The sequence below is a fragment of the Leptosomus discolor genome, chromosome 19 (assembly GCF_034619465.1).
Source record: "Leptosomus discolor isolate bLepDis1 chromosome 19, bLepDis1.hap2, whole genome shotgun sequence".
Taxonomy (NCBI): domain Eukaryota; kingdom Metazoa; phylum Chordata; class Aves; order Leptosomiformes; family Leptosomidae; genus Leptosomus; species Leptosomus discolor.
The window spans coordinates 9,754,281-9,780,694 of NC_141409.1; the positions used below are offsets into that span (position 1 = coordinate 9,754,281).

Genomic DNA, 26,414 nt, shown 5'->3' on the forward strand with positions numbered 1-26,414 from the left:
GCTTGGGCTTCTAGCTTTTCAGATTCTCCTATTAAAGCTAGCACCACAATGAGTTAACTTTACTCTGGCTGAGATCCAACTAGGAAGTACTATACAGAGTCTACACTTCACTTACAGCACATTCGTCAGATTTTTTTCAAGAAGAAAAAATAGCTCCTTTCACCATCGCACTTGTTCAGTGCAACAGAAATTAAAATAAAAAAAGAAAATTCTGTTCAACTAAATCTATGACATCACTGACATTTGTACAAACTTGTCAGTTTATGCCCACAATGATCAGAAGGACATCGGCAAGATTTGACTGATCTCATGTATAGAGTTGCTTAATCTTCTGAACGGATCGTTTCCACCAATCTTCCCAACGCTGAATTGTCAGCAGCTGAGCTGTACTTTCTTCCTTGACCTGGGCAAACTGCTGCTCAAGTTTACATCTGTATTTCTGTATAAACAACAATAACAACAAAGGACAAAATTGGTAGTGATGAAATATAATTTTACTTTGCCTAAATCCAGGTCCTGATCTACTGTGTCAGAAGATTGCATACGTGCCGCTTATTTTCTGCCTTTGACCACAGAACTATACGAACAATGACTTATCCACTGCCTTCCTTCTATGTTCCTTTTAATTCTGAAACTAAATTAGCAGAAATATTTAAATTTTGCTAAAAGTACAAGATCTTCACCTCACTTCCATTAGCTCCTAAGATTAAAGAGCTGCCTCCTCTAGAGGAGAGAGGGGAGAGGGCGCATCTCAAACCCAGAATGCACTCCTGCTCTTGCCAGAACCTCCTAAGTCATGAGCACGAACTGAACTATTACAAAGCTGCTAAACAGGTAGTTCACCTGAACAGAAAACTTGCAGACTGCCATGAAAACCTCAAGGCACCTTTATTCAAGAGTCTAAGCTCCAAAATACAAAATACTCTATTTTTAATGCAACATGCATTCAGGAAAATACTTCTGTGGCATGCATTTACTGTATGACAGCCTGCTGGCAGACTACGTTCACTTCAAAACTGCACTGTAACCACGTGCTTAGATGCCACAACTAGATACAGAAATACAGCTTTAAGATCTGACAACAGTGTGTATATTAAAAACTTAACTTAGCCGTAATTTTCTTCTTAAAAAAAACAAACCCACAACAGCAGCAGCCCGAATCACAGTCCTTTCCCACAGACCAACCTTATATACGGCATCTCTTGTTTCTACTGCTGCTACGTGGGCCAGGGTAGTCTTAGTTGTGGTAACTGATACGGTTTCTCTGCAAAGGATGTAGTCGGAATTGTCTGTGAGAGTAGTCACGGGTATTCCTGGCCAAGTCCTTTAAAAAAACAAATCAACCAACCAAAAAACACATGAGAGAGAAAGTTAGAAAAGAGAGCAGATCATACTAATTGATGTTTCTTGTACTTAAAATCATTTTTTTCCACAAAGGATTTACCCTGAAAACTAGCTTATTTAGTACAACCAGATTTTCTTTTAAAACTTCAGGATCTCTGCGCAGTAAACACAACTCATATCTTCTGAGTGAAAATATGCAGTGTATTCATAGATCTGAAAGTGCTGAATTGATAAACAGTGGCCAGCAAAGTGGCATAGCAATAATATTGAAATTAGACTGCTTTACAATACAATACATAATTCACTTTTATTTGGAACCATTTCTACTCTTTCTTTAAAATCACCACCAACCCAAACCGCCCCATAACTAGTGAAACTACATCACTAATGATGAGCATTGTATTCAGCAGTTTCAGCAAAAAACTACGAGGACAGTGCCTGACACCAGTTTAGAGAAGAGAAATTCCATAGAACAGTGTTCGATATCTTCAAATATTACCTGCTCCCACGTCCCGTTAACTGTGCAACTTCACAGATTTCTAGAGGAAGCCCAGCTTGTTTACGGCGGATTAAAGTGGAGGTCTTCTCTCTTGGTACTTCAGTTTCTGGGAGGTAACAGAGGATAAACTCAGCAGCCACAAAACCATGGCAGTAATGTCATTGTTTTGAAGTAACTATACACCGCTAGATGCTCTTCACTTTCAAGAAATAACTTTGCATGCAAATCTTTCCATTTAAAGTACTATAGCATATAAAGTCTCCTCTTCCTAGGGAAAGGCTGCTGCGATCTTTGAGAAGGAAACAGAGGCCCGAACAAGCAATCTCTTCTTTACTTACTTGCTACTTCCACATCATCAATAGTGATAGTTTCATCTAATTCCAGAAGCAGCTTTTCGGTGAAGGCAGCGAGCGCAGAAACAAAGTTCTGAGCACACTCAGCAGCACAGTCCTGTTGGGACATTGGAGACAAGTGAGAGGAATTCCTTTGATAATTTGATCTCCTCTCCTGTTAGTTTAGCTCCAAAAGAGCTACACAAGTGTTCAACCTTGACACTTTGCAACAGCTGCAAATAACAGATGTAAGGCCCTGCGTTGCACATAAAAGGGTCTACAAGCGCCTCTCTGCAGTATTCTCAGCGCTACCCGACTGCCTAAGGTAGAGTACAAAAAGCTACAGAGTTCTGTGTATAGTGGCCCAGTAGCTGTATATTTGGTTTAAGCATCCAAACCTGATAAAAACAGCTATCTGTAACTGCCTCCTCCTGCCAAAGCAAAGGCCATTTTGGAATATGGCTACTTTGGGTGGAAGTGCTTCGGCTGGGTATTATTCTAAAACAGGGTGTCTTTCTGTGTGTGTATGGGCTAAGAGGAGAAGGAGATATTACTTTGGAATTAAAAAATCTAGGATTTTGAGTAAGTAAACAAAGTGCTTTAATGCTGGGGAACTGACCATCAGTATCCCTAGAAGATGGAGCAGGAAAAGTGTTTCAATTCCTGAATCTCTCTCCCATAAAAATCTCCTTATTCCTGTTTTTAATCTTATGTAGCAAAATGTCAAATATTTGCACTAATGAAATTCACACAGAAGAAACCCTTCCAGGCATCTGTCATCTGCAAGTAAAATAACTAACCAGAGGATGTCACTATTACTCCAAATTTAGAATTATATCCAACCATTCTACCGTTAAGAGACAAGTCATCTCTTCCTCAGTATGTTCTATGAATGATACAAAAGATCAGTTAGTTCCCCAATAAATCTATGCATGTGTACATGTGCATATGCATTTATGGATATATCGATCTAATGCTGATAATATAGAACTTAAAAGTTAAAAGATATATGGACAGGATTGCCTAAAACTGAAAACACTTTCCAGTTTACTTTTGATGGGGAGGAAAAGTGCACCCAAGATGTACTCTCCTTTCCAAATGCAACATCTAAGATGACGTTAAGCAACGGCTTTACAAGTACCTGCAGCATCTGCGTGTTGAGGTGAACACCATCAGCGTGGTCTTTTTGCCTTTTTATTTCCTCTTGGCACAGAGCGTCCAGCTGAAGTAAGTTGTCCGGGTGTCCCAGAGAGGGATGTAACCGATTCCTGTGCACAGCCTTTAAGTAAATATATTAAGACAGAAATGCCTTCAGTAACGAATGTGCAATTGAGTCATAATAAGGAAGAAGGAAACCCCACACATTTTATATAATATTCAGAAAGACAAAGAAAATTTAGTGTATTCCTTGGCTGTCTAGAGGCAACCCTTGCAGTGCCAAATCGCCTGTCTGCTGGAGAACACGGCCTCTGATCTCACCCTGGTTTTTGTTTTCAACAAACAATAATCTCTCTTGCCAAGTGGTAAACAAGATGTTTTTATATCTTTATACTTATATTTTTTCCTGAATTTAACTTAATACTCAGAGGGACAAAATCTCAAGCTACTACTCTGTAACATGTTATGCATGATCTCTGATATGATTCTGTTACCAGTCCTGATATCAACTCTTTTTTGAAAGGTAGTAAATAATGATATTTCATTATCTGTATGTCACAGTACCTACAAACAAGTGCACCCACACAGTGTGGGCTGTATAGCCATACCATAATGTCACGGTCCCTAAAGAGTTTACAGTCTAAGTGTAAGATGACAGGCAGAGCTGTACGAGATTACATAGGCAGTCCAATGCTGGAAGCAGTGCAAGAAGGGACTGAGGTATTGGAAATAAAAGCTTCCAGCAGAACTACACAGGCTAACTGCAAGCACAGAAACTAAATCTGTGGCTAGCTCAGCAAGGAGTGATTAAGCAAACAGTGAGATTAATAAGAACAGTGAGATTAATAAGAACAGTGAGATTAATAAGAACAGTGAGATTTGCCCATCTACAGGGAGGGCTGGAAGAAGGATCCAGGGAGCTACAGGCCTGTCAGCCTGACCTCGGTACCCGCCAAGATTACGGAGCGGTTCACCTTGGGTGCGCTCACACGGCAAGGGCAGGACACGCAGGGGGTCAGGCCTAGCCAGCATGGGTTCAGGAAGGGCAGGTCCTGTTTGTCCAGCCTGATCTCCCTCTATGATCAGGTGACCCGCCTAGCGGATGAGGGAAGAGCCGTGGATGTTGTCTACGGGACTCCAGCGAGGCATTTGACCCCACCTCCCACAGCATCCTACCAGACAAGCTGGCGGGTCACGGCCTAGACAGGTGCACCCTTCGCTGGGTTAGACTGGCTGGATGGCTGAGCCCAGAAAGTCATCAGAAATGGATTTAAATCCAGTTGGTGACCAGTCACAAGCGGTGTTCCCCAAGGCTCAGTACTGGGGCTGGTCTTGTTTAATATCTTCATCAAGGACCTGGATGAGGGGATCGAGTGCACCCTGAGTGAGTTTGCAGATGGCACGAAGTTAAGCGGGCGTGTCCATCTGCTTGAGGGTAGCGAGGCTCTGCAGAGGAATCTGGGCAGGATGGATTGATGAGGTCAATCATATGAAGTTCAACAAGGCCAAGTGCCAGGTCCTGCACTGGGGTCACAACAACCACACGCAGCGCTGCAGGCTGGCGATGAGTGGCTGGAAAGCTGCCCGGCAGAAAAGGACCTGGGGGTGCTGGTCGACAGCCGGAGGAATGTGAGCCAGCAGTGTGCCCAGGTGGCCGAGGAGGCCAACAGGATCCTGGCCTGCATCAGAAACGGTGTGACCAGCAGGAGTAGGGAAGTGATTGTGCTCCTGTACTCAGCACTGGTGAGACCACACCTTGAGTACTGCGTCCAGTTTTGGGCATCAGAGCGTAAGACAGACATTAAGGACCTGAAGCAGGTCCAAAGAAGGTCAACGAAGCTGGTGAGGGGTCTGGAAAACATGTCTTATGAGGAGCTCCCGAGAGAACTGGGGTTGTTTAGCCTAGTGAAGAGGAGGCTGAGAGGAGACCTTATTGCTCTCTACAACTACCTCAAAGGAAGTTGTAGTGAGGCCAGTGTTGGTCTCTTCTCCCAAATAACTAATGACAAGACAAGAGGTAATGGCCTCAAGTTGCACCAGGGGAGATTTAGATTGGATATTAGGAAAAATTTCTTTACTGAAAGAGCGTTTAGGTGTTGGAACGGGCTGCCCCAGGAGGCGGTGGAGTCACCATCCCTGGAGGTGTTCAAAAGACGTATAGATGTGGTGCTTAGGGACATGGTTTAGTGGTGGGCTTGGTAGTGTTGGGATGGTGGTTGAACCTGATGATCTTAAAGGTTTTTTCCAACCAAAATGATTCTATGAAAAGAAAATTTTGTAATTCTTATGCATTTAGTGTTGCTTACACCGGAAGCGTTCCAGTATGTCCATGATACATACCTTCATACTTTCCCAGTCTTCCAGCTGTTTATTGAAGTGGTGCCGAATCTGATCAGTGGAATAGCTGAGCTTCTGTTCATGCTCTTTAAAAAGACTATCAACTGCCAACCGGGAGACATGAGGGAGTTCCTTCTCAAACAACTTCAGTTGATCATGAAATTCTTTTTGGAAAAGACAGGGTGTTTATGAGATGTGGAAGTATTCATTGCAAGGAAAAAAAACTCGAGTTCAATGTACACTGCAAGGGTCAAACAACCTGGAATTTTCTGTCACAGAGATTCTGTCCCTGGCATTCCTTTTTCCAATTCCAATGCTTTGAGAAACATACACTTGCTAAAAGATGAGACCTCGTACAGGTCTTTCAACTTAGTCAGGTGCCCTTCTGCCATGCTCTTTGTAGCTGATAATATGTAAAAGAGAACATTGGCCCAATTTCCAGTAAAATCAACTGGAGCTTTTCCACCGAGTGTGATGGACTGAGAAAGCTACATAATTCTCCGTCACTGCGATTTTTAGTTTACAAAGCTGAAAAATTACAGACAGAAGAAATTAAGTCTGAACTGAATGAATTTACCTGTGAGACTGGCATTGTAATAATCATCTGTCTGACTTTGGTATGACAACAGACGCTTGTTGAACATTTCTGCACAATGTTCAAATGACTCTGGCAGACCTTCAGGCATTGTCATTTGACGCTTCCCTTTTCCATAGAACTCCTTCAGGAGGCAAAGATAAAACAGAAAAGTTGTTGATAACACATTCCAACAAGTCACATCCAGGCATACAACCCTAACAGGGATACATAAAGGCTATGTATTTGAGACCAGTTTTCTTCCCCTGATTCTGAAATGCCTAGTTAATATTTATAAAGAAACCCATGGTTAAAAATACACTGTGTCAAATACTATTTAAAAATTAGATGCTCTGGTGAAGAAAGGAAAATTCTTGGAACATTGTAAAGAACCAAATTATGTAGCTGACACATAGGTCCGAGTACAGCTATGAAAGCAAAAGTGACTGCAGAACACTGGTTTTTCTTACCTTGGCAAGGGAGAGCAAGCTGCTATTACCCGTCCAGAGAATATTCATAATAATCCCCTTAAAAGTACTGAAAACAAACAAAATTTAATAAAAAAAATTAAAAAGTCAATCACACTGTAAAATGTTCACATCGGCAATATTTACTGGTTTTCAAACACTTTGTTCAGGTTTATTTCAATACATTTTTCAGACCACACACAAACAAATACTCAGAATGCCTAAGAACCTTCACCCCCATTAGTACAGATTCTCTTCAGAAGAAGCCAGGATCTGAGCTATCATAAATGCTTACTGGAGAACGCTGTCACCTCACTGTACCAAAAGAGCAATCTTAGCCAACTTCTGTGCTGGAAACTTACCTTGAGAGCTCACCATGCATCTTAGATAATATTTGAAGGTGGGTCTAGTTGTTTACTGTAAGTATTGTGGAACAAAATTCCCAGGCACATAAACATCTTGGGCATTAATTTTAATAGTTTCGCACGGCACATTTGAATTATCTCAATTCTGTATAGTACAGCTGCAACTATTAAGGAAAAAAATGTCACAGTTTTCTTAGAGGAGACTGGAACTGTTTAAAAATCATCTCCTGAACAGTTTGTTCCTTGTTTACTCATATAAATGTAATACTGTAAATACTGTAAAAAATGTAGTTTATAAAATTTATTGATCTTCTTAGAGGTGAAAGTAACTGAAAGACAGGCTGGTTTACGTTTTCCAGACCATTTTTTGTAAGTGTACAAAATGGGTGTCAATAAGGCCATCCACTTCGGACACGAAACAGAATAAAATGGATGACTTTTATATTCACTATTTGTATGCTGCAAAAAGGAACTGTTCTGTAAACACTTTGACCCATAAATATCAAGGTTAAATACCTCAAAACTCAGTGGTGAACTCTATAGATCGTGGTGAACTCTATAGATCGTGATTATAAATAAATAAAGAGAGAAATAGATAGATATTAATTTGCAAAAAACCCACCTATTTCTGCAAATAAACATGACTTACTCAGATTCTGGAGGCTTCTCTCCAAATATCTGGAATCTCTTGACACTGCGAACTGGACTGGTGTGTTTCTGTTTCCTAGGGAGTCAAAACATTAATTTGAAACTATCCACAAGTATCTTTCTTCTCTGGCTGATTATTTGAGCTAGTCAGTCATATCATGGACATGAAACTGAAGAAAAATTCAGAAAATTGTAACTCTAAAACTAGTGTTATATGAAAATAATTTTTTGATTGAAAAAATTCTCAGAATTCTTTCTTCAACGGCTCTTCAAAACTTTTCTGTTTTCACTATTACAGTAGCTCATTTTGTCTATGAATGGACTAAGCTGAAGACACACTATTCAGATACCAGACCTGAAAATGAAGCCATATTGATTTAAGAGTGGGATTAGTCTATATTTCAACAACTTCAATACACAAAACAACTGCAGACAAAGGAGAAAAAGAAGAATATTTTTCCAGCCAAAATCTAAAAAAAAAAAAAAATAAATATGCAGAGCTGATCATGAGAACATAAACAGGGAAGAGACCCCAAATGACAAGCACAGATAGAAAGAAGGCTAATACAAAGAGGCCTTAAGAATTTTTCAAAGAACAGGCAGTGGACAAAGTTTAAGTAAATTTCTGCACGGACATACTGTAAGTGGAACTGAATGCCTCCTCTCAGGGGTCCTACCTTCCCGTTGGCATGTTTTTCTTTTTCTTGAAAGACGACCCCTTGCTGGTCTGAGTTGCGCAGCGGGAAGTGGCAGAGCTCTGAGGACCTTCATCAGATACATGTAACTGAGAAGTTCTCTTTGATGTGGGAATATTTGCTTCATATTCAACAAGGAAAGATGAAGAACATTGTATAAATGCTGACCAAAGTCTTTTTTTATGTGGCTTTATAGTTTGTGTTCTCATTTCTAGAATGTTTCCTTACGACACTAGGGGGACAACTGCAGGAGCAATCATTTCTGGCAGACAGAACTGAAGTAATCGAGCAGCGGCAACAGCAATAAAGGTTGTGCACTGGGGTATGAGTAACGGGAATGTCATAGAAGTTATGTGGTAGACGGGAGGAGATTTAAAAGAACATTAAGGCAGGGAATAAGAAGGAGAATAAACGGGCTACATTCATAGTCTTGGCTGTGATGCGGAATTATGAATGTGGAAGACAGAGAGGGTATCTTTGCAAGTGGCTGGAGGAGTCAAGCTCTGGAGAAGAGAGATGAGGAAATGGGAACACTAGGTAGGGGAGCAGCTGGAGTTACCTCTGCACTCACCTTTGAGTGAATGATAATACACTCAGAGGGATGCCTGATCCCCTAAATATTTTCACAGCTTCTCTTCTAATGCTTTTCTCCAACCCTTTTCTCTTTTGCTAGCACAAATACAGTACTCCTTATAAAATTATTATCTCATTCTGCAGCTTTCATTGGTTAAGAGCCAAAAATCCTCTTATTATTGCAAAGTAAAGATGTCCAAGAAAAAAATTGGGATGCACAACTCTCTCAGAGCTAGCAAGTAAGGCACTGGCCTGGAGCGTGCTAGACTTGCTCCATGATATGTTAGGAACTACAATTTAAACGAATGTAATATATATATATAAAAGAAATGCTGGCACACCTGGCCGTAACGGATGTGAATGATCACCTCTCTCCTCATTTAGGCCTGAAGATTTTCTGGACGGCTCAATTCTGAAACAACACAAAGAGAGCTAAGCAGCTATTGAATACCCTGCCCTTTATATTCTGTATTATATATTACATGGAGAATTATGCAAGTTCTGTATCCGTACCGTGTGCTAAGCGCAGTTAAATTTCTGAGATAATATTTAACAATTACTTTTACAACTGACAGTGTAAATATAAGTACTTTCATGGGAGTAACTAATTGTTTAACTGGAAATTCAGATTTTCTACAAGCAAAACTGTGCATTAAAATATTTAGTTGCAAATCACACACTTTTCATTTCACACTTTGTATGTTCATTCAATTATGTAGCAGGTAATCACCTTTTAACTAAAATTATATAAACAGTATTATAGAAGACAAAAATGTAATACCTAAAATTTATCATAATGCTATTAACTAGATGTTACTTATTACTCACAATGTGATATTTTTGGCTACTATTGTGCTTTTAAAAAGAAACTAGTCTCAGACTGATTTTTAAAGCTAGACTGATCAGAAAGCATGTAGTAGTATTACCTAAGAACAATATATTCAACTGTTCTGTATATACAAAATATGAATTCAGGAAAACCTTGATACGCTTCTGGAATATAAATTTAAAAAATACTATACTGAAGCCCCTTGTAGTGTTATCATGAGCCTCATGAAGAGAAGAGGAATATATAGCAAAGAAAATCTAAATAAAGATAACGACAGAAAAATACCGTTAGGCAAACAAGTACTTACTCAAGTAAATTTTTAATAACCCTTATTGATAAATCATCAAGTGCAGACTTTTCCATTCTGCTTGGATTTAACAAAGGATATTTGACAGGATCCAGCCCCATCACCATCACTTTGTTGTTAACTCTGAGACACTCTGTTCGACTGGCAAGAGCAATTGGACCTTGTAACTCAACGTCCGTTGCAAGAGGGGTAAAGTCCTCCTGAAATGGGAAGTAAAATGAAACCCTGTTGACTGTAGCAGGCAATTAGCAGCACATGTAGTTACTGATCACCAAAGCAGATCTTCCAAACACACACTATTTTGCTTCACAGGCTGAAAGAAAGTTTTTTATAATTCTACTAGTAATGTTGTTAGAGCTATACAACTCTGAGACGCTTAGAAGTAGTTATGAGTGGTTTCTCACCATTATCATAAGCAGTATTTAAGTCTATACCCTTAAAACAACGATCCACTGTAGATCACAAAATAAAGACAGACTTTCCACACAAGGAGGGAAAAAAAAAAATTCCACCTGGTTAATAAAAACCAACTCTCATCAGGACTTATTTAATTTTTTAAAAAATTTAAAGAAATCCATTAAATATGTATCTATGAATAGTGCTACACCTTGAAAATAAACTCTTTTGAAGAACAGAGCGACTCATTGCGATGCTGTGCATCTTTAACATTTAGTAAACTCAGCGGTGACTGATTTACTCAGCCTCTTAAAAAAGCTGACCTAATGTTACAGTATCTTGGACAGCCTGGCATAAAGCAGCATCTTTATTCATTTGAAATTTCAAAGCACAGATTCTGAAAAACCTTTAAAACATACACATAAAAATTCACTCAATATTAAATAAAATACAGAGAACTTAAACGCTGTCTTACATCAGCACGTGGGCTCATTGCTTTTACTAGCAAGCAGTCAAGGTACTGGCTCCTCTTTTTCAGCTCTTTCGACACTCCTTGGGTAAAATCATACCACTCTTCAGAAGTCAAAGCCTGAAAGATATGATAATACAGGTGGTATTTACTAAAATAGCATTTTCAGTAAATACAACATCGTTTGATTCTGTTCTGTCACCATTTTATTTGCACCTACACGGAAGCAATGAGAGTGAATAGAGGCTGAGGTTTTTGTTTGGCAAACAAGAAAACCGGAGCTTCCTGAGCAAAATCTCTTTCTTAAATCACTCTTTCCACCCACACCCCCAAATGCGCATCAACAGAAGTCTGCCTCAAAAACATTAGTTTCTGCATTACACAAACATGCACAGTGGGTCAAATTAATACCAAGTTGAATTAAATACCATTTCGTGACGATTAGAACTTACTTCTTTATCTGCAGTAGGCTGAGCACAAGCATCTATCTTCTGACGGAGCTTCTCCAGAGAAGAGTTTAATGTCGCTGCCTGCAAATTGGAATTTGCTACCTAAAGCAGAAGCGGATATTGGTGAAGTGAAATCTCATTCAAGGGATTTTCAAAGGCTCCACTTTGAAACCATTAGACTTGCTGGTAAAAACACTCGAACACTGGTACTCAGAGGAGAAGCTGAAAACAGTAACTCAGAAAAGCAACACTTCACATCCTTCACGGCACCACACAAAAACGCTGGTCTATTCAGACGTGCCTACTCAATGTGCTGCAAGACCACAGTGCTCCAGCGTAGCTGCAGCAGTATCAAAACATAGTTTTAAGCTGATAATGGCAGAAAAAAGATTTTGAATGACTATAAAAAGTCACTTAGTGTTTGTTCACTCTGAATTCAGCTAACATCGCTTCAATAGAATAAAAGAGAAATTATCATAATTCATTTAAACAAAGTTCTGATGTTTCTGTTTGTACCTCTGATTTGATTCGCACTTTTAGATTTGCCAAAAATCGTTGCATCTTCTCCATAAAGACTCGACTCGCAAAGAGATGACGGAGCTTTTTTTCAGACCGGTTGATAAGTTCAGTAGCCTTTAAGAATGCCAGAAACAAGAGACACAACTAATTAAATTTCACTTTTTGAAGCTTAAATAATAGAACTCACCATTTCTACTTATTTTTTCCATCACGTAATTGCCACACAGAACAGTCTTACAGCCCTAATCTGGGAGCAGGCTGATTATAAATCACATCAAACGTGCCAATATAATACATAATTTGGAAGAATGAAACTCTGCACACCTGCTTCAAGCAGCTTGATTCCATTTTCTCCATATCTGTCTTGATTAACCTTTCAAAAGAGTCAATATTCTCACTTTCTCTCTGAAGACGCTTGATGAAAGACTTGGCCTCCTCAGGAGAAAAGTCACCTCCCTTCAAAGACAATCTGAAAGCAACCAGCAAAGTAAAAGCAATTGGCTATGAGTCTTCCTTTTCTCAAAGACTATTTTAGCTAAGCAGCCCTAAAACATAGATATCAACACAAATGTGATAAAACCAGTATAATAATTGTAACTTAACAAAATAAATGTTTTTTTTTTTAAATAGCAAACTTGATGATTAACAAAATAAACTTTAACTTTACTGTTCTGCCTATGCAACAAATGCTGACGCCCAGAAAGAGGGAACTATTTATAAAGAGCACTCCAGTGAAATCTCTCTACCTGCAAGCTTTGAGAAGATCCACATTTGAATCCCTTAATTTTCCTAAAGCTTCCTCCAATGAGTTCCGGTAACTCCTCAGGGAAACCTGGATGGCTTCCAGACGATCTTGTAGCTCTGAGTGCACACTGTCGCTGAAAGAAACTAACCTAACAGCAAATAACAAAAGACAGGGAAAACATACAGAAAGAGGAACAGACGTTATTATTCAGAGCTGTAAAGAGAGGGACAAAATCTGAGAACTCACAAGCGGTTTAGCATTCTGAAAGCAGCTCTCTGAACTGTGATTGTGTTGATGAACCCTTGGAAGATACCAGCAAGCAGTTGCTGCTATCGAAGAGTATCCTTCAAAACAAGTTAGTCAATTGCTATTACTATGCAGGTTCAGCAAACTATGTAAAATCTAAACAGATGAAACATCTTTTCTACTCTAAGACTGCCAGCACTTCGAAAATACATAGAAATTGTCATCCGTTCAGTACTGATGTTAACTTATTCAGGGAGAGATAAAGGAAACAAAAAATATTTACATTTTTCTTTGAAAAAGAAAATGTTCATCAACATCTTCATGAAGCAGTCTTCACTGAAGAGTAATGACATAAAATCGATTCAGAACGCATTCAGGAGCATCTCAGACAGCAATCAGGAGTACTTAACTAAGGAAATCCACAGCCAGCAACACCCGTGGCACACTTACTTCTCAGTCATAGGAGCACTGAGGAAGACAGACTCCATGTCATGGATCCGTGAACGTAAGTCTTCGATGATGTTATTTTGCTGATCACAAAATGTGATAAATTCAGCCTTCTCCTTTTTCAGAGCTTCCCCCACCTCTGAACAGTGGCATTTTAGACGCTCTTTGTGAAGCAACATTTCCCCTGATAAGAAAAGAAATTTTACAGTATGGTCATTCTTCCCGGCTGACTGTGGACTACCACAACCACCAGCCAACCTATTATCAGAAACAGTGGTAAAATAAACCAAGCCACATCTCAGAGTGGTTAAAACATACAAACAAAATACATTTGGTTCTATTTCTTTGACTTCTTTCCTGCATTTGACATATATCCCTGGCAGCTCCTAATCCATTCAAATCACAAAGGTCTTTTGTTTGCTCCAAGTCCTCCTTTTCCTTTATTTTTGGTCACTGGTGACATCTCTATTATGTCTCTGTTCTATCTATCTTTTGTTACAAGACTGATCTATCTATCAGTCTTGTAACAAAACTAAAATGTAAAGGATTTTTTTTAATGGAGAATACACTTCTCCCTATTTTTGTGTGGAAAAAAAAAAAAAAAAAAATCACTTTTGGTCTCCCTTCTGGAACGACAGTTGGATAAATCAAGAGCCAGCCAACCAACCTTGAGAAAACTGCCAGAAAAGGCACCTGTCCTCTTTGCAGGAAAAAGTGGAATTCAAAAATTATTTGCCTGTTCTCCCAAAATAGAATTTTTTCATTTATATGTTAAAGACCAATAAACCTGTCTGAAATAATTTTTTTCCACCAGAAAAAACTGACACTTCTCATAGAAAAAAAAGAGTTCTGATAAGTGGCTAATCTGCAGCTGCTCAGTGAGATCTCATATAGATAAATCCTTCCTCTCCTGCACTCAGAAGCCAAGCCCTGGCACTCTGTCTCTCCCAACACTTGCTAATTCTTGTAAACACGTTAAAAATTCTTTTTTGTCCATGGCAAATTCTTGTTAAATCATTTCAAGGAGAATGAGGATTCACAAATATCAACAATAGAAACTGAATGTTTTACAACTTTCACAATCAAGTCATTGATCAAGGCACTGCTGGGTGTTTCCCAAACATAACATAGCACAAACCTGTATGAGCTATAGAAAATAAACATATTTTTTAGCATATATGAGGAACATACTACACTAGGAGTTATTAGACATTCAGCTGCTCCCTACTGTCCTCTACCGCTGAGTCAACTGATGCTGAAACAGATTTTGGTCCACTTATGATCACTTCTAAATGAAGATATGTAATGTTCAGGGTAAACAAAGAAGTCAGTACCAGCTCTAACGTTGTAGATATTTGTCTCTATATTCTCCTGCCTTTGCTGACACAAGTCAAGACGCAGCTGAAGTTCTGAATCCAGCTCCTCTTTCTTGGCAGCTACAAAGACACGGGAGTCGGACAACGACTCTGCAAACCATTTCTCCAAGTGTTCAAAAAACCAGAGGCGAATCCTATGATTGAAAAAGAAATATTACCGTGAGGAACAGTAAGAAATAAATAATTTAGTAAATATATTAATTCTAATAATTTAGCTTCTGACTAGAGGAAGATATGGTTTCATTACCATTGGCACAATACTGGTGGAGTTTTTGAGCGGACTGCATATCACTGAGTACCAGGCATCTTACCTTCATGGCTCTGCAGGGAGTTTGGGCAAATTACTTGCCTTTCTTTAATAAGTTTTCTCACTAAATAATTTGCTGTAAAATATGAATATTCTGTAAGAGGTAAATGCTTGTATGGTACTTTGAGAGCCATGGATGAAAAGCAATATAAAAATTTTCTCTTATTTTATCACTTTAAAAAGAGGAATAACATCAAAATAATTAGGTAATTTTCCCATCATTAGTCTAATGTTTCTTCCAAACAGCTGAAATTTGTCTTTTACCTAGAGGGAAAGAAAGAACATAAACTTTTTGCTACTAACTGTTTCTTCAGCTCTACAAACATAGTTTCTTTGATAAGCACGTATTTCAGGTACGTAGGAAGTGATTCTTCTTTTTCATATTTTGTAAAATAAGTCTCTGGGATGTCAGTCTTTTCTGCCTCTTCAACTCCAAGAACCGTGTAAGAGTTTCCACTTGAAGTAGAAAAGGTCTCAACGGCAATTTCAGAGCTTTCTACCGTGCTGCTCTCGAACGTAGCCTAGGAAACAACTGGAAATCATCATCTATTGCCTTTAAAGGTATTAAGCATAGAACAGTGCACAAGCTAATGTAAGAATCCTAAGGATATTAACAATAACGTTCTCGTTCTCAATTTGGACAGCATTCACACAGAGAATATATGCTTACAAGTGTCAATAGGCAGCCATCAATGTTTTAAAAGGTTTTTGTTATGTTAATAAATTCACATAACTACAGACCTGAAAAACTAATACTTAGATACAAATACAGCTTAAATCATTCACCATGGGTTAAGACTACTACGATAAAAGAAAGATATTTTGAAAAAACAAAAATTCTACACAGGTTTTTACAAGGGTAAAAGCAGTGCAAAAGGAACGGTTACAAACTGTTCTGTGTACTCCTCTTGCCCATAGAAACGATCTAAAGCCCTAATACTCCAGAAATAAATGAAAACAATAAAAATTCCTGTGTGCTTTGTGTTCAAACTGAATCTAATCTACTTCAAGGAATTTAAGACTTACCTCAGCAAAAAGATTTCCTATTCATCATTATTTTGTGCAAGACTTTCTTTACCTTCAAATTTATTCCCCTGTTCACTCACCTGGGTAAGGCTTACCCCCTGTTCGGCATGCTCAGTTTCTTCAATTTCACGAGGAATAGTCTCCACATCTTCTTTTTCCTCTCTTTCATCAGTTTTCCTCTGTCCAAAGCTCTCCTCGTTCTCAGCTGTACTTGTTTCTTCATTTTCTTGTTGACAACTGTCACTCTTTTCCTCTCCTTCATTTTCTGGCACAATGCTCTCAGCTTGCTGCTCCACCAGACATTCAGCTTCTGAAGCCTTAACTAGTTCTTTCCAGTTAAAGCAGAGTTTTACTGGTCACAATCCAAAGAAATACACATTAAAAACAAGAAAGCAAAAATACCTGCTTGTATCATTGAGGCATTACCTTGATCTTGAAACGTGGAGTCTATCTTTGCTTGCAAGTTCTAAAAGCAAAACAACAATAAAAACCACAATTTAAAAATAAGGACTTGCTTGCTTAGAAGAAACCCATATTCCTCCCCAAAATGTATCTATTTTAGTAAGATATGACAGTCTTGAGTGGATCATTTATCTTCTAAAGAAGCTATAACACTGAAATTGATTATTATAACTTTGTTACCTTGCAGTTTTCTGTTTAAAAGGCAAGTGAATTTGCTGAAATGCAGTTTGTAACAAGGACAGAGCTAAAAGAGTGGGACAGAGAAAGGTTTTGTGTTTTCCCCCTCTATTTCTACCAAAAGCATTTCAGTCCTATGGCCAAAACAATGCTTTAGTTCACATAATCTAAATGTTAAAGGTAATGTAAATATTCCCCAAAGTGAAAAATTCATACACCAGTAAGCTTTTAAACCAGAAGTTGTTTATTTTCTTTATACCTGTTTGAAGATTTCCTTTACATTAAAATGTTGGCTGATGGATTCACTATAAGAAATCAACTCCTGCAAAATAGCTTCTGGGTAAGCCATTACTTTATCCGTTAGAATTGGGTGGAATGACTCATACCTGTCAAAATTAAGGTCACTGTTTAAGACACTCAAGTATGTATAGAAATAAAATGTAACATGACTACAGAGACTTTAAATTCAAATCTAACTTTTTGACCAGTCTCATAAAACCTTTAGGCTAAACATTCTACTGCACCCGTGTAGCCATATTTTGGCTATCTGAAAGTTATTAGTAACTTCTAGTGCTTGCAACTTGGAAAGAGATCGAGTCTGTGAGCCCAGAGCAGAGGTGATGGCACAGATCTACTTTCTGATCCCTGGGATTCAAGAATCTGAAGCACTCCTTTCACCTTCTGAATACACAGTTATCCCATTGGCATGGACACACGGTGCACTACATAGTAACAATACTGATCCGGTATATTTTTTAAATGACACGTATTCGTTGGCCTTCTTTAGTTCTGCTCCTGAAATGTGGGTATTATTTGCCTTTACCTTGTTTGATATGGAGATTATTTTATTTTACACACGTACATGAAGTAGCAAGCAGTGTTTCCACACCTTCACACTACAGCATAAACAAGACCTAGGTAGGATAATCAACATTCAAATATGCTTCACTTGTTACATTTGCACTCCAAAATTCATACCTAGCTCTAATGCCATCTAAAGAAGAAAGGGCGTTCTCCAAATATTTATTCAGCTTTTCTTCAGAGCTCGCTGTCCTCATTTTATTCAAAATTATATCCAGTTTAGCTTCCATCGTCTAAGGCCACATAAAAAGAACGCAGTAAAAATGATTTAATAATTACTAAAATGCTTCATAACTATTTAGGATTCAATTAATTTAATTATGTACATATATTCTACACCAAGAAGGGAAGCTACCTTACCAAACCTTGTGGATTTGAAGATCTTTCATAGACAACGAACAACATCTTTGACGTTGCCACCCCAAGTTGCACGATATACCCAGAACATGAGAACTTGACATACAAACAAGACTCTACCTGCACAAGACCTTAGGAGTAATAGAAAGTTGCAGCCACTTAATAAAGAAAACACAATGTTTATCACCGTTGTCACATCAGGAATAAGATATGAATGCTCGTCAGCGTGAATCAAGCAGTTAGCAAAAAAGGCACCTGACAGGATGAAACTACCCTGTAGAAATTCCAGTATAAACGTCAAAGATTACGTTTTAAATTTTATACCAGCTATTTTGAATTGCAGAGCATTCTCTGCATGAGGAAGTCCTTTCTTTACATCATACCACAACCCTTATTTTTATGTTTATACCTGTATTAAGTTATCCCGTTTCCATCTGCATTTGTCTAATTTCTTCTGAAGTTCACCTTCCTGCTCGGACAGTCTGAGTTGATGGACATCCCAGAGACCCATCACCTCCTGAAAATAGCTGTACAAGTCTCTACAATTCTGCTCGTTCTGTTTAGCCAGCTCCTCAAAGTCTCTCTAAAGAAACACATTTAAGTGAAATGGTTATTACTGAACTGTTTGCTGGAAGGTGAAATAAATGAATAAGGGGACCTATGGTAAAAGGTTGCCTGGGAGTACACTATCAGTATTCAACACAGTCTCTTCTACTTGGAGAGGAAAAAAATAGTCCAAAGAGACTGGTTAAGAATTTTTGTTCTAGAAGCCAAGATATCAAAACTTCTGTTTATTCTTCTGGTACTGTAAAGCACAGACTCACCAAGTTCTGCATACCCCCTTAGGTAGCTGGCCATCTATCATTTTAGGAACAACTGCCCAGTCATTTTCATGTACAGAATCATAGAAGATAGGATTGAAATAAATTTGAGAGATCATTTAAATCTACTCCTCCACCTCCAGGCAGGATGAGCTATGCCTAATTCATCCCTGACAACCTATCACAAATATAAACCAAACAATTATGAACTCTTCTCCTTGAATCACACCGAACTATTTTTATTTGTGGGGCTGTTGTTCAGTCACACCGTGGACTTCTTTCTAATGTGACATCAATAGACTAAGATGCACGTGGCATTTCAGGCAGTGGTGCAGGAAGAAGAGACTGCTCCCAGAGAGTAATAAACACAAATGTAATAAACCTACGTCCATATGCTCCAGTTCTTCAAACTGACTTTTTAGTTTCTCGGTCAATGGAAGTAAATCAGAATTCACAATTTCTTCAGCTTCTTTGTTTGTGCAAACATTCCGATTCAACAGATTATTCTAAATGAAAAGAACGCCAAGTTACTGACTGTGAACATAACATAACAAATATTGTGTGGCGTGTAGAGAGCATGGCTAAACTCGGTGTTTCTTCTTTTCTTGAGAACGGTCACAGATTCCTCCCCCGGGATCTCACATTCTGCTAGTAAACAGTACAATTCTATTCGGACACAAAGGGAGAAACTGAGAGAGAGATGGAATTTCTTGCCCAAGATAAGACAGACTCAGCACAAAGGATGAGGATTCTCACCCCACACCTCCCTCCACACAAGTCCTCTACCTAAATGTGGGACAGTACTCCTTCCATTACTGGCATTTGTTACTGCTTTTACACATTCCAACGCAAACACCACGTGCCACTGTGAAACAAAACGGACAGCAGGTTTGCTAACAGAGGTTAAAAAGTAGTTTCACTTGTCAGCTCCACGTTTGGTGATCCTCCAACACCTCTTACTGCAACACCACACCGTACACTGTCACCAGCAATCCTTCCCAGCATTCGCCAAGCTCTGAACTAACCTTGCACAACTGCACTTCTGCTGAACATTTTTGCTGGACCATCTCATACTGGACGCGTATTTTCGTCAGGCACTGCGCATGGCGGGTATCTGAAGGACATGCGAGAACAGGCCATTGCAAAGATTTCTGTATTTCACAGCGCGGTGTGAAACAGCAGCAGGACAGAGGACCTGTGCCGAGTCTCAGCACAGGTAACGTACGCCAGCAGCATCTTCACCCTCGTACGACACTATCAAATGTTTTAATATAAATTGTTTTATCATTATTCTTAAAAATAGTGAGTTATTTATAGTCCCTAGCAACTTCTTTGCTACTATACAGGCTCCAAACATTGAGAGGGAATGTGCTCAGGAGAAAGAAAAGGGAGACACACGGAGGGGAGGCCCACTACAGGGCCCAGAGAAAGGAAGCATCTCAAATACTTCCCTGCTCAGTTCTCCAAGAGGTAAAAAAAAAGAGTCTTTTTATATGATTGGGAACTGATCTGCATTAAAACCAACCTTCTGCTTTCCCTAGATTAATTCTAATCAAGTCAGTTCCTGCTAGATCTCACCATGCAAAAATGCTTGTGCTGGCAAAAGGGAGGCGATGCGAGGGATGGCCTATTTTGGTTGTATCGCTAGCTCGGAGGCACTGAGAAGGTAGATGGAAACACACAGAACAAAGAACACAGCAAATACTTTCAGAGCAACTGTCTGACTCATTACTGCCTGGAAAAAAAGAAAGAAAGAATTGCTTGAATTCCAGACTGCTTTTATGATTTCCCAACTTACCTATACTCCTGTTTAAATTCACCAAAGACGTGTACCATTCATCTATCTCAGCTTTCGTGTGCGTCGGAGGCAACAAGTCACTATCAAAATAGGAAACCAGAGTCAGATATCTTCAAACATAACCCCGTGAGTCCTTAAAGGATAAAATTATTAATCAGAGTAACCAAACTACTGTGATTTATCTTATTTACAGCCACACCAGCAATGAAAATAAAACAAAATGACTGCTGTTTTTCAAGGCCACTTTCTAACAAAAGAAGTTTAGGCCCTGCCTCACTGCCGTGTTATACAATCACACGCTGAAAGGAAGCAAAGTGCGTTTTGTAGTCAAGTCCCTCATTAACTCTAGAAAGAATTCCATTTTCCTTTGTTCCTGTTCTCTCTTTTGTCATACCCAAGGTGCTGTAAAAACTCCAGTCTCCTTTGACTAAGCACAATCTGATCCGTTATCATATTTTCCATCTCTGTTTTCACAGTCGGGGGATTCTGTATTTCTTCACTAGCCATAAATTCTCTGTAGGATGGAAGAATACATCAAAGTAAACGTCTGTGTGAAAAAATTTCATGTTTGAAATACAAATAGCAGGTAAAAAAAAGAAGGTTAAGTTCTTTTAGCTTTTTAATTTTATAATAGAAAAATGATAAAATATTACTGTTTACAGAAAACACAAGTGAACAATTGTCACTTTGTGTGATTCACACTCCAAAATATAACTGTAAAATTTCCGACCTGAAATTGTGAACTACAGAGTTCTTTTGGATGAGCTTCCAGTCCTTGACTCTGTCTTCCCATTTCAATCGATGAGATAATTCTGTCTTCATCTCTGATTTCATTAGATTAAAGAACAGTTTGGCAAGTGCCCTCTGATTAGCCAACAGTGCTCTGTTAATCAGCTGCGTATTAAAAAATAAAAAAAAAGGAATAAAAGCAGCATATAACATGCAAAAAAAAAAAAAAATTGCCTGATCTATGCAAAACGAGGGAAAAATACAAATTATAAAAAATACTCAGAAAAACAGAAAACTCTTCTATATTGCAGCAATTGATAGGTAGAAATAATGAATTTCAGCTGGAAATAAAAGATATTTGAGAATATTCAGATTGCTGTCTTCTCACAGGTAAAACAGACTCAGTACGAAAGATTTACCATGGCCTCATCATTCATGAACCTGTAAACATCAGCTGAAGAGAAGGAAGTTCCCTCCAGTATCACAGTATACTTCCTCAGCACATCTGTTATCTGTGTGATAAAAGGACAAAAAAAAAATAAAAATCCATATAAATCAAATGGCAGTTTTCCAAGTTCAGCAATGACATGAACAAGACATTTTTTTCCATTAAATAAATTCAATTGGCTGGTAGACAGATTGAGAAGTGAATCTTAAAATACCATCTAAAATAATCATTTTTTTTTTAAATCATTCATAAAAATAGTAACTAAACCATTCCATTTTTCTTACTACTCAGCTGATTTCTCTTTAATATCTGTGATAATTGAGTGCTCTGCAGACAGGCTGCAATCTGAATTTAAAAATCAAGCCAACTTCCTTTCAAATATCTGTAGCGAATCCACCAGTGGCTGTTTTAAGCAGACACGAAATTTAAGCAAACACGGTCATCTCTGGCGTTTGTCATAACTAACCAAACAGAGAAGTTACTGGTGATGCTGTTGGACATCAGGCCTACATTGCAGAGACGGGGCAAACTGACAGAGGCGTAACAGGGAGCTTTTATTTGCCTACAAGGACAAAGCAGCACGGGCTTCCTTGTGGACCATCCATTGATTATCCAACCATTTACAGTGATGTCCCATGACTTTCACAGGTCAGGCTGGAGCCTACAGAACTGTGGCATCTACCGACACCCCGCCTACCCAAACTCAAACCAGCGAGGGCACCTCTGTGCTGGTTCTCCGCTGCAGAACAGGTACGTCCCACCAAAGTAACATTCGACCTGATGACAGTTTGACCTAAACAGCCCTGCCAAAAACCAAAAGCAGCTCACATATTCCTTGCATCTTTAGTGCAGGAATTGTGGAAGAAACCTTGTAATTGGCAAAGAAGGATCTTCTCCTGATTAAGGGGGTGTAAAATGAAAGAACGATCTATTGGTGAAAAGACCTACACAGCAGGACCCCTGTCAGACCTCTGCCTCCTGTAGAAACAAGCTGCTCTCTGCTCTGCATCCAGCATTATGAAGAAATAATAATCTTATGCTTAATTAACAGCTATTAAGTCTACAGCTCACTTTATCAGCTCGACTCCTTTCAACCTCTTTTAGGGATTCATCCATTTCCCTAATCCACGCCTTTCTGGTCAGGGATTCCTGATGGATGATATTCCACAGTTCTTCCAAACCCTGCAAGAAGGATTTAACTCTCAATCTCCTTGAAAAGTAAATGTCCAAAAAAATAAAAATAAAAATATATAAAAAAAAAAAAGAAAAAGCATTTATAACTTCAAACTACAGCAAGACATAAGGAGCTATGTTATGTTAGACAGAGCGGGTACAAATAACTGAAGAGGAGATAATGGCAGAAGCTGCCTTACTTCAATGGAGAAACCTTCCAGAGTAGTGTCACACTCAATCTTTTCAAACAGAAGTTCAATTTTTCTATCAGATTCCATCAGTTTTTTCAGCAGCAAATTTCCAGGCTCCAAAACAGAGGGTTCCAACTCCTAAAAAGGTAAGGAAGTCAGTCTGATCTTCTCAATATTAGGCCCTGACCTTAGGATAGTCCTCTAGACTACCAGGGTTACAAAATCCAGTCTTACCCTGGCAATGCAAGCAAGCTCAGCGTACATCGAGGTCAGCGCTTCATCGCGACGGCCGTGCCAGCGCTCTGACAGGCATTCCAAGATATTACTCCCCGTTTCCTCAGTAACTGCCAAGAAAGAAACAAGGATGATGTAGCTTGGAACTGTTGCTGCAGAATACCTCATGCAGGCACAATGAATCACTGAATCCACACTCTGACCTCTGTAGTTTGTGCAGCTGTTACAGTGCATGACAGCTTTCCACGGGAAATCTATGCAAATGTAGGTTAAAAATAGTAAAGCATATTTTAAAATTTCCTTGGGATTTATTAATTTGTGATTTTCAGAGGGATAACAGCATGGAAGCTATGAACTAAGTTCAGGTACGATGCAAAAAAAAATGTGACTTCCAAGAACGAGACCTTACATCATAACTGGAATTTACCACCTGAACACAAACCGTGATTGACTGACAGTTTTACAACCATTTTTTTCTATGAGCAGATTCTCCATCTTCAAAATTACCTACAAATCATCAAAAATGTGTCAGGTCATTTCTGAGCTTGATTTTATACCTTGTCCAGCTAAAATCATTATATGTACAGTGGCTCCCATGAATGCAAATTAAAACATCTGACATTAAGGGAAATCAATTTTACCAACAAAATCAGGTAGGCCTCTGACTTCCTCAGCTGCAGTTATATCCACACTTTTCCAAGCCCTTTGAAATGCTGTGGCTCCTCTGAAACAGAAAGAGAATAAAGCTTTGCTTTGTACTAGATATGTAAGAGAAGGGGCTTGCAGTGGGTATAACATTCAATTTAATTAGCAAAATGTAACATTTAAGTGAACATAAGCATCATCCTAGCTTCCAATAATATGATTCAAAGAATCAGTGTTGCTGCTTCTGAGATAAATTGAACTGAGTAATTATCTAGCCTGGGTTGATCACAACCTCAAATCTGCTCCGATGGTAGAAAAGCAGTAAGTGCTAGATTTAATATGGGTAAACTAGAAAGACATCCGGACCATCACTAAAAGGTATAAAAATCCATGAACTGTTATGGAAGAAGCAGCAAGAAAAGTGGAACTAGCCTGTATTTGCCCACTGCTTTTCCCATCAGCTGGGGCACTGTGTTTCTGCTTGGGGGAAGCGAGAATAAGGGCATCATGATTAGAGGGAAAAGGGGGGATGCACTAATGTCTTTTCTTGCTCACTACATAATCATTACTGCATCATCCTGTAAACCATTAACATAGTTTCAAAATATGTATCAGACTGGGTTTATATCTAGATTGCTTTGAACAAAAAACCCCACACAATTTCTTTTTAAAAGAAAAGCCATACAATACACAGGCTGTTGCAGATATTAGCCTGTTGATCTGCACTTTAACAGGCAGCAGCTCATTATACTCAATTTACATCGGGCAAGGAGACAGTCTATTACAAGTCGTTAGTGCTGCCACCAAGAATTCAGGAGTGTCAGTGCAAGTCTTACAACTTCCTATGTACAGTCACGAACGTATAATTGGGGTTTTATGCTTCTGTTCTCTACCTGTGCAATGGTGGCGTTGCTGTGCAGTCATTGTAGGGCGCTTTTTCAACACACTTCTGCTGGTAACACGGTAGTAGCCTGGCATCAGTAGAAATTTCTGATTCCCTAACCAAAGTGAGCATTTCTGTCTTTATAGGAGACCTAGTCTTGTTCCTTACTTCTTCCAAAGAGCGCACTAACTGCACCTTCAAAGAACCATAATCAAAAGCATTAGAATTCTTTCCAACCTACTGAACAGAGAATAACAACAAGTCAATTGATAAAAATAGCGGGGGAAAGGCAGCAGAAGAGAAAGTTAAAATAATGAACGCTACTTGGCACATGCAGAACAATTTTCAGCCAAGGCTGCTTTAAAAATGAGAAAATATCCCTTTCCTCAGAGAGGAAAACTGAAGCAAACGGGACTGTGTGCCTTGCTTATGGTTACATGGAAAGTCAATGGCAGTGAGAAATGCCCGATTCTGGCTTACTATGACTCTTAAATCATCTCTGCTGCCGTGTCATAACGGTTCTGTCTTCAGTTAATGTATCGTGATACCAAATGAAGACACAGGAACACTCACAGGAAGCATAAGCTGAAGGTGACACCATTATTTTCTACTAAAACAAACAAAAAAAAGAGAGGTAGAAACTGACCTCGGGTTTGAGGCCCCCACCCAACAGCCAGCAACCAAGCGACCAACGTAACAAACTCATTTGGCTTTTACCCCATCCCTTCTTCGTGGTTACCTCAGCCTCAAAGATCTGTTTGCAGACTGCCCCCCTGGGAAGGAGGCGCACGGCTCCCCCCGGCCGCATGCCGGCCCCGGGCCTTGTTTCCAGAACAATCGCGGTTCAGCCGCCGGGCCCTGAGGGGCGGGAAACAATTTCCGCTCGGAAAGGCCCTCCTCGGGGCGACACTGCGTGCCTGCCTGCAAGACGGCGGCAGGCGGAGGGTCTAAAAGCACCTCCGTGGTGATTTACCAGCGCCCGAGGGCACCGGGCGGAGGGGGAAGAGCCCCTGGCCCCGCAGCCCCGCTCCCGCTCCCGCTCCCGCCCGCGCAAGCGCAGCGTCGCGCGCTGGCATAGCAACTCGCAGGGGGGGCGTGGCGAGCAGCGCTCGCCGCTGCCCTGGCAGAGCGGCGAGGCGGGGCCTAAGATAGCCCCGCCCCCTCGGAACTCCGCCCCCCACCCCCGGGCGCACTGACCCCGCCGGGCCCCGGGCGGGGAGGGTGATCCCGGGGGGGGCGGGCCTCGATGGCGGGAGGGTGATCACAGCGGGAGCCCGATCCCAAGCAGGAGCCCTTAAAGGCGGGAGGGTGATCCCGGCAGGGGGTGCCTTGATGGCGGGAGGGTGATCCCAGCGGGAGCCCTCGAAGGCGGGAGGGTGATCCCGGCGGGGGGCCCTCGATGACGGGAGGGTGATCCCGGCGGGAGCCCTCGAAGGCGGGAGTGTGATCCCGGCGGGGGGGCCCTCGATGACGGGAGGGTGATCCCGGCAGGGGGGCCCTCGATGACGGGAGGGTGATCCCGGCGGG

At 40.0% G+C, this 26,414-nt stretch overlaps 1 protein-coding gene across 1 annotated transcript; it reads right to left on the reverse strand.

The window, feature by feature from the left end:
- Positions 1-307: 307 nt before the first annotated feature.
- On the reverse strand, positions 308-25,695 carry CCDC180 (coiled-coil domain containing 180). Its single transcript, XM_086475724.1, has 37 exons — positions 25,627-25,695; positions 24,898-25,082; positions 24,001-24,083; positions 23,360-23,469; positions 23,135-23,263; positions 22,833-22,943; positions 21,733-21,825; positions 21,315-21,478; positions 20,979-21,098; positions 20,585-20,664; positions 19,812-19,900; positions 19,173-19,292; positions 18,375-18,548; positions 17,726-17,841; positions 17,007-17,133; positions 16,535-16,574; positions 16,189-16,436; positions 15,386-15,603; positions 14,734-14,909; positions 13,403-13,583; positions 12,708-12,854; positions 12,286-12,430; positions 11,959-12,075; positions 11,446-11,544; positions 11,000-11,113; positions 10,129-10,328; positions 9,334-9,404; positions 8,402-8,540; positions 7,726-7,800; positions 6,715-6,781; positions 6,248-6,389; positions 5,674-5,834; positions 3,317-3,454; positions 2,182-2,293; positions 1,844-1,949; positions 1,186-1,324; positions 308-439 (listed from the first exon to the last, which is right to left on the reverse strand). The coding sequence occupies exons 1-37, from the start codon at positions 25,693-25,695 to the stop codon at positions 308-310; spliced, it is 4,737 nt and encodes a 1,578-aa protein (XP_086331850.1).
- Between the last annotated feature and the right edge of the window lie 719 nt (positions 25,696-26,414).

Coding starts and splice junctions, on each gene's coding strand:
- CCDC180 (XM_086475724.1), bottom strand. CDS start 25,695: ATGCGGCCGGGGGGAGCCGTGCGCCTCCTTCCCAGGGGGGCAGTCTGC. Junction 20,665..20,978: donor GAGTTTTTACAGCACCTTGG/GTATGACAAAAG, acceptor CTATTTTGATAG/TGACTTGTTGCCTCCGACGC. Junction 6,390..6,714: donor GCTTGCTCTCCCTTGCCAAG/GTAAGAAAAACC, acceptor TGCCTCCTGAAG/GAGTTCTATGGAAAAGGGAA.